Raw genomic sequence first — 7,935 nt, 5'->3', positions numbered from 1 at the left:
GGGAGAGATGGAGAGAGGCGTTGCTTCCATTGAAACGCAGAGAACCCAAAACCCTGGACCCAGTGAAGAGAAGCCGAAGGTGGTGGTGATAATGGGACCCACAGGCTCAGGGAAGTCCAAGCTGGCCATTGATTTGGCATCCCACTTCCCCATTGAGGTCATCAACGCTGATTCCATGCAGGTCTACAATGGTCTGGATGTTCTCACCAACAAGGTTCCACTGCATGAACAAAAAGGTACTTACTTTCTTCCCATCCTTTATTTTTTATTTTTGAATAAAGTTCAATTAAATTGTAAGTTTTGATTGTGCAAATGGGTTGGTTGCATGATGCAGGAGTGCCTCATCATCTTCTTGGGACTGTAAGCCCAAACATGGAGTTCACAGCTAAAGATTTCAGGGACTTTTCCATTCCTGTAAGTAATCCCATTTCTGTTTTTAGTATTTATATTGGGTTTTTTGGGTTATTGTTTCGTGTATGTATAGTGTAGGCAATTCACATGCCCTTATATGTAATAAATTGCTACACTTTGGATGATAATGGTTGGTATAATATTGATTTTTGTATTGAACTCGAGGCATTTGCCAAATTCTTGTAGCTGCAGGTTAGACATTCTTGGTATTAGTCTAATGTTTGAGACTTCTCTAGAAAATTATTGGTGAGGGGCCTAAAACCTGGGGAGGCGAGGCAAGAGTTGAACTTTTGTCATAGGTGTGAGGGTAATAGCTCCTTCTAACTGGGCTGTGACGGGTACTTTATCGAAAGTCACCCATCCTAGTTGAATTCTTTCCTAAGGCTTTGTGAAGCAACATGGTGTTGGTTTTGTTTATATTGTTGAGTAAATTTTCAATTGGTTAATCTGTCTGGTATTGATAAATTAATGAAGATTATGTCTTAATCATCAATCTTTATAAAAGTGAAATCACAAATACTAATGTGAAATGTAATTAGACCCTATCTGGTATGGTCCAATCTTACACCAACATCATTGGAATCCTGTCCAGTCAATGCAATGTTATTAGACGCAATCTGGTGCTGTTTGCTAGTATAGTGATTTTAGGTCAATGAAGTTCACAATGTCCATTTTCTTGACTTAGCAAACAGTTAATTTCTATTTCCAAGACTTTATTTTCTGTCCTAGGATATGGATCAGATTGGACTGTAGTCAGCTTCTCTCTATGGAAACAACTGCAGATGTAGAGTTTTAGTGTTTGAAAACATGTTTGATTGCATTTGCGCATTCGTTGTACTGTCTTATATTTTCTGTTTCATTCCACTCTTTTCCTTCTATTTTCACATTGCAAATCTTTATCAATATTGCCGTCTGTGTACTTTTGAAATTGACTCAGCATATGGGTTTTCAGCTCATCGATGACATCTTGTCTCGCAACTGCTTGCCAGTCATAGTTGGGGGCACAAATTACTATATCCAGGTAGAAGCCTGTTTTGATCTGTCATTCGGTAGTAGATAAATTTCATATTATTTTATTATTTTTTACGATTTTATAGTTGATGGATCATGCTCTGGATAACGTTCAACTTTTGTTAGTTTGTTAAATATTTATTGGTGGATTGGCCCAAAACATGATTGCAGCCATCTCTTTGTGCATATTCTTGAATCTAGAGTGTAGTGATGTGCTGGCTCTATCTGAAGGTTATGTCTTATTTTTTAAAACACCATTTGTATACCCTAGAATTATTCTTGGGCATTTGAAAATTGTATTGGTCCAATGCTTAGAACCTAAGGCCTCATTTGGTTTGTGGAGTGAAAATTTTTCATTATCCAGAAGAGTGTTTTTGTTTAGAAAGCTAAGGCATTTGAAAATTGTATTGATCAAGCAAGACTTTTTTTGTTTTCAGTTTATGAAATTCTTTAAAAAACTGTTAATTGGTAGAATAAACCAAAACAAACAAATTTTTGGTTGGTTTAATTTAGCTTTTGGCATTCAAACCAAAATGAACTTTTTGCCTTTTGAAAATGGTTATCAATTACAAAGACAAAATTTGGGTTTTGAAAAACAACTTCAATGATTACCAGACCAATTGGTAATCTGTCTGTTTTTCAAGTTTTGAAATATTAAAAAATGTCAGTATTTTTTTCGATAATGTTAGAATTGAATGCAATTAAGAGTCTAATATAAGTTAAGGGTTCCAATTAAGTATACAGTATTATGGCAATTAAGAGTTTTAGAACTTGTAATACATATATCATATGCTCACAATATATAGCTGAATGTTTCGGTAAATTTCAATTTTGTCTTTCTCAACTTTGATTTGTGAAAATGTTTACCAAAACCAAAACAAAGTCCTTCAGAACTTAACCGGTTGGATAAAAACCAGACGAAACATAGTCCTAATTCATATATAGGACTCCATTCTTCTACTTTCACAAAAAAACACAAGACGGTCATTTCTTCGACCCAAAGTTAAAACTCTACCCTTGGACTTGCTTGAAATCTTATTAGTGATGGCCATGGGAACCTCAATCTTTCCATATTTTCTGAAAACAGTTCTCAGGGTTTTGATGGTGATGTCCCAGTCAAGGCCATGCACGAAGTATTTATGGTGGCCATGTCTTTGTCTTTGAGCTGGTGCATCCTCTTGATCAAGTCCAGGTACTCGTTGGTAGCTTGCTTCCCAAAATAAGCCAGGAGCTCTTTTTTGATAAGGGTTCCAAAAGGTTTTCCAAAAGTGACTAGTATTTTTAAAAAAGGAAAAGTGCCTTGATTTAGTTGTCAGTGAAAATGAAACTGAAAAGTGATTGCTTTTCAGGAACCAACGGGGCTTAAGCACTGACTACTTTCTTTTCCTCATGAATAGAAGGGTGTTGTTGCCTATATGTGTGTGTGGTGATTTCATGTTGGGCAAATCTTAGTGATGACATGGAATTTTAGAAAAATCAACAGAGCTTTTTTCCATTTAACTTATATGTTTGCCAGCTCACTTATTCTGGATTTTTTGTTTTTTGTTTTTTGTTTTGGTGTTTTCCTCTTATTACTCTAGGCTCTTGTTAGTCCATTCCTTCTAGATGACACAGTAGAAGATATGGATGAAAGCTATATAGGTGATCAACCAGGTGAATAGCTACTTTTATACTTCAAACTTCACTTTACTTTTTCATAATTAAGAATATTCCATTTTTACATAGTTATTTATTTTTCACTTTTTTTAAGTACATGATTTATTCGGATAAAAGAAATACACTCACACTGCCTTTTTATTTATTTATTTATTCTCCCAGAAGATGGACAACCACAGGCTGGCCTGGTTGCTGAAGTAGACAGTTCCAGTTATAATTATGACCATCTTAAAGGCATTGATCCAATTGCAGCAAACAGAATCCATCCAAATAACCATAGAAAAGTAGGTTTCTGAATTTTTATGTACTGTCCTCTAGTTGTATGTAAATAATGATTTGTGTGTTTGACCCTTTTCTTGTTCCTAAGGATATGCCTCAGTCTAACAAATTGGACACTCAATTTAATGTTTCTGCTAGAGCCATTAAGCAATCAGTGATCATGAATATGGGGTTGCCTTGAGGTTGTCTAGGTTTCCCCGATTTTTGGATCATATATTGTGCATTAGGCAGAAAATGTTGTATGGTCATTATGCATGTTACGATAGTCAAATTTTAGATTTAACATCGTGTGCCTTTGGGGTGGTTCCGATTGCCAACTTTCTCTTCATATATGGAAGTTATTGAATAGGTGATCAAATAGGGAAGTAGCGATGCCTTCAATTTAGATTGTCTTTTGAAGTAATCACTGTGTTACAAGCCACGAACTTTATACGTGTTTTCATAGATTCTTTTTCTCTCAAATTGATACTTTTGGATGAAGGTTACAAAATATTTGACCCCTCAGTAGATAATCTGTGTGGAATGGAGTAGTTCTTTTGGTTTAATAAAATTTTCGAATTGTGCCTTTAAGCGAGTTGTCACTGAGCAATTCACAATTTTTGTTGTCCTAAATGGTTATTTAGGTATCCCATCTTTGTGTAATGAGTTGCAAAATTTTCTACTAGCTTTTATGTGCTGTTCATTTGTAAGTATGGTACACCTGATGCCTTGTAGCAGGCAGGTGTATTTCAGTGGCACATCTTATATGTGGTTGAATCTTTTGCAGATTAGTCAGTACCTTAGTCTGTATGCTCATCATGGTGTTCTCCCTAGCCAACTTCTTCAGGGAAAGGCTGCTGAAGTGTGTAATCTTCCTTTTCCTATTCTTAGTATATTCTGTGATATTCTAGTCTGTATGCAAATTTTAGTCTGTATTAATGTGATATCTGTGTTTCACTGTCAAACTGAACCTTCTGTGTCCTTCCTAGAGGAGCTATGTTTGATTTTGGACAGGCCATTAATTATGTTTTTCCTTAGATTTTGATGTGTCGTTTATGACGTCCTAGCTTGAGCATAATGCACCAATTCTGTTGTCCTTCATTTTGTTTAAACCAATGCGTTCCTGGTTGCTCATATATTAGTTTTTTGATTTTTCTTGATTCATACTCTTCCCAATTTAAAGTTGCAATAGATTTGCTCTAGTGAACATTGAGATTGGACTCCTTACATTGCCAATATACTAATATTGATAATAATATTAATAAGATGAAGCCCACATGATCTTTAATCTTGCATGCGGCTTGGCAGAACTGGGGTCGAGTTGATAATTTCAGATACAATTGCCGTTTTATATGCGTGGATGCTTCTCTCCCTGTGCTGGACCAATTTGTGGAACAAAGAGTAGATTGCATGATTGATGCTGGTTTGCTTAATGAAGTCTATGAAATTTTCACTCGGAATGCAGATTATACTCGAGGTCTGCGGCAGGCCATTGGGGTTCGGGAGTTTGAAATTTTTTTGAGAGCTTACATTACTGAAGCCAATGATGAAGCACATAATTTGATAGATGAGTCGATGTCCTTGACGTCAGTAGACCTGCCTGATAAGATACTGAAGGAGAACATGAGGGTAATCCTTAAGTCCATCAGTGACAGCCAACCCAAAATTGCGCTAAACGAAGCTATTGATAAAATGAAAATGAACACCCGAAGACTAGTTCGTCGTCAGGTAAATTGATTTTGTCACATATTTTACCCGACTTTTTTGTGTATGAATTTCTGTTAAAATTCTTTTCTTACTTTTCAGTATAGATGTTTACACCATAGAAAACATTCCACTGGCTAAACTTTCTTAACTTCTGGCCATTGTACTTTTTCGGTACAAGTACTCCCAATTTATGAACAAACCTTGTTTATTTGAGCACCTTTTCTGCCGTTATTCATCCATGGAAATCCTTCAATATTTCAAAGATATATATGTTTAATGAACATGACGCCCTTGATATTTTCAGTGTTTTAACAACCAATTCTAGATCTTTTGAGGTATAAGTTATCTCTTGCACTTCAAAAGTCTTTCCTCTTTGTTAAATTGGTTTGATGTCCCAAACTTTTTATGGAACCTATTGGCTACCCGATAGTCACTAAGCTAAGTTTTCTTTTGTTTTTGAAGAGAAGATATTGTGAATAATTGCAAGTCTTACAATGTTGATCAGTTCATGAAACAAAAGTGAGAATGCTTATAATGTAATTTTTTGTTCCACAGAAACGAAGGATAAACCGACTGGAGGCATTGTTTGGATGGAACATACATTTCCTTGATGCAACGAAATTCATATTATGTATGGCTTCTTGGGGCCTTTTCTTTGTCCTCCTGTTTTTTGTTTGTTTCTATGTTGTTCAGTGGGGCTGGAGCCTAATATTTCCCTTGTATGAACTTATCAACTAAACATTTTCTGCCCTTTTAAAACATATTGTAGGCAAATCAGATGATACATGGGCTGCAGAAGTGGTTGGACCTGCAGTGGAAATGATTAGATCTTTCCTTAATTGGGATGCGAGTTTGGTGCCTGATTTGGATACCTCAAACAGCAGTGGGATGAATGTGATTCAGAGGGACTTATGGACTCAGTATACATGCAAGGTTAGGAACAGTTGAATACCGAGTGGCACGGTATCTGTTCGTTCAATTTCTCTGTCCCACATTTTTAAAAAAATATTTTTTTATTGTTGGTTGTGCTTATATACTGGTGGTTCAGTTGAATTTGGCTAAGTTGGTATGCAAATGACTATTCCATTGCTAGGCTTGTGGTGACAAGATCCTCAGGGGAGCGCACGAGTGGGAACAACACAAGCAGGGTCGTGGCCATCGCAAACGAATGTCTCGGCTAAAAAAGTCTCAAGGATTTTTCTCAATGGAGCAGCAGCGGCTGCCTCAACATAGAGGCAGTAGTTAGAGATCTCCAGTTTTCATTCTAGTATAACCCTGTTTTTTGACATTTTAAGGACTATAAAGAAAAAAGAAGGCGTATATTTTAGCTGAGATGTAATGGTTTGTAATTCGCTCTACTGTGCCAGTGCAACATTAGAAACTGTCAATGCAATGTAATGGTTTGTATTTCCAGTGGGTTGTTTCAACTGTTCAACATAAAATTCTCCCAAAAAACATGTTTCGAGCTGGAAAAATTTGCATATGGTTTTTTTTTTTCGTCGAAGAGAAAAGTTTGAGAACAAAAGTTTTTTCAGTCTGGAAAATTATCTAAAATATTTAAACCTGACTAATTTTTTTAACTTTTGTAATTCTGAAGAAAAGGATTAGAAATTTCTTGATGTTATGTTGAGTCAACCAAAAAAAAGATGACTAACGATTACTAAAACTTTTATTATTCTGGTAAGTGTATTCAGATTATGGCTAATGCATGCCAACAATAAGGCCGGTCCTGGGCCAGAGCAGGATGGTATATAGAAAAAGAAAAAAACAATGAAAAAAAAAATGGAAAAAAAGAAAAAGATTTTGAGGTCTGAAATGATGAGTATAAAAAAATGATATTTTAGATCTGGTTGATTTGTAAAACTACTGTATAGAAAAAATATTAGGACTTATTTGACAACCATTTCAATTTTTTATTTAAAAATAAAAATAAAAAAAGTTACAAAATAACCTTTAAACAATTTTTCAGTTTTTCTAAAATCTAAAATTTGTTACCAAACAAAAAATGAAAACTAAAATGGTTATAACCAAAATATTTGAGTGGACTTTATGCTTATTAAATGTAAACAAAGAAAGCCTCTGCAGTCGGTGGTTACTTTGTCTATAGAGGAACATAATTTAGGCCTTAGCTTTGAACTTAAAAAAGTCAAGACCAACCATGCCAACTTTGAAGCATTAGTTTTGGTTACAACACAGTGGTGGATCTAGGATTAGAAAGTCGACTAGGCAAAATTTACATACTAAATTCTATGAGTGAATTTCATTAATAAATATATAAAAATTCACATAGTTAGGGGGAACGTAATGAGTCTTACTCTCAAATGCATTTTTATACATATATAAAAAGCTTTAAAAAAAATACTAAAACAAAAACCACAAGTAAATGTAATGCAAAACAAAACAAAATTATTTAAATAAATAAAAAATTACCTTGTGAGGCTTAGAAGTCTTAAATTCCCCAATTATGACTGCATTATCCATATTATTAGTGAACTCTATTTCAATGTGAACGATCATGCAATCAACAAGAAATTTATCAACTATGGCGCTTCGAAGTAACTCTTTAACGAAAAAACTTATTTCGTTGTTGCAGTAGAAACATGAAGAGTCAACACAAATCGAATCAACCTATTAATCAAAGAGTTTTTTGCCAAAGTATTTTTCAATATGAAAAAATGAGTTTTGTTTTTTGTTTTTTGTTTTTGTTTTTTAAAGCTAATTCACTTTTGCATAACAAGATAATGCGGTGAATTTAGCTTGCCTACATGATGTTGAAATGCACATTGACTCCCACCAATTCTCTTCCAACTTTGATACGCATGAACAATAAAGGTTGGATGTGTCTGATTCCTATAAAAAAGGAAGCATGGAAAACAAAATACATTATCCTGA

General features: G+C 34.7%; 1 protein-coding gene across 2 annotated transcripts; it reads left to right on the top strand.

The window, feature by feature from the left end:
* LOC117632957 (tRNA dimethylallyltransferase 2) lies at positions 1-6,456 on the top strand. 2 transcript variants are annotated; one of them, XM_034366605.1, is made up of 10 exons: positions 1-236; positions 335-414; positions 1,364-1,432; positions 3,003-3,075; positions 3,241-3,362; positions 4,124-4,198; positions 4,645-5,064; positions 5,599-5,674; positions 5,813-5,976; positions 6,137-6,456. In XM_034366605.1, the coding sequence occupies exons 1-10, from the start codon at positions 8-10 to the stop codon at positions 6,287-6,289; spliced, it is 1,461 nt and encodes a 486-aa protein (XP_034222496.1). In that variant the 5' UTR covers positions 1-7; the 3' UTR covers positions 6,290-6,456. The 2 variants fall into 2 exon arrangements, with proteins under 2 accessions (XP_034222496.1, XP_034222498.1); XM_034366607.1 differs by lacking the exon at positions 4,124-4,198.
* Positions 6,457-7,935: the final 1,479 nt, after the last annotated feature.

Source organism: Prunus dulcis, chromosome 6 (assembly GCF_902201215.1).
Source record: "Prunus dulcis chromosome 6, ALMONDv2, whole genome shotgun sequence".
Classification (NCBI taxonomy): domain Eukaryota; kingdom Viridiplantae; phylum Streptophyta; class Magnoliopsida; order Rosales; family Rosaceae; genus Prunus; species Prunus dulcis.
This window is presented reverse-complemented; position numbering and strand designations above follow the sequence as displayed.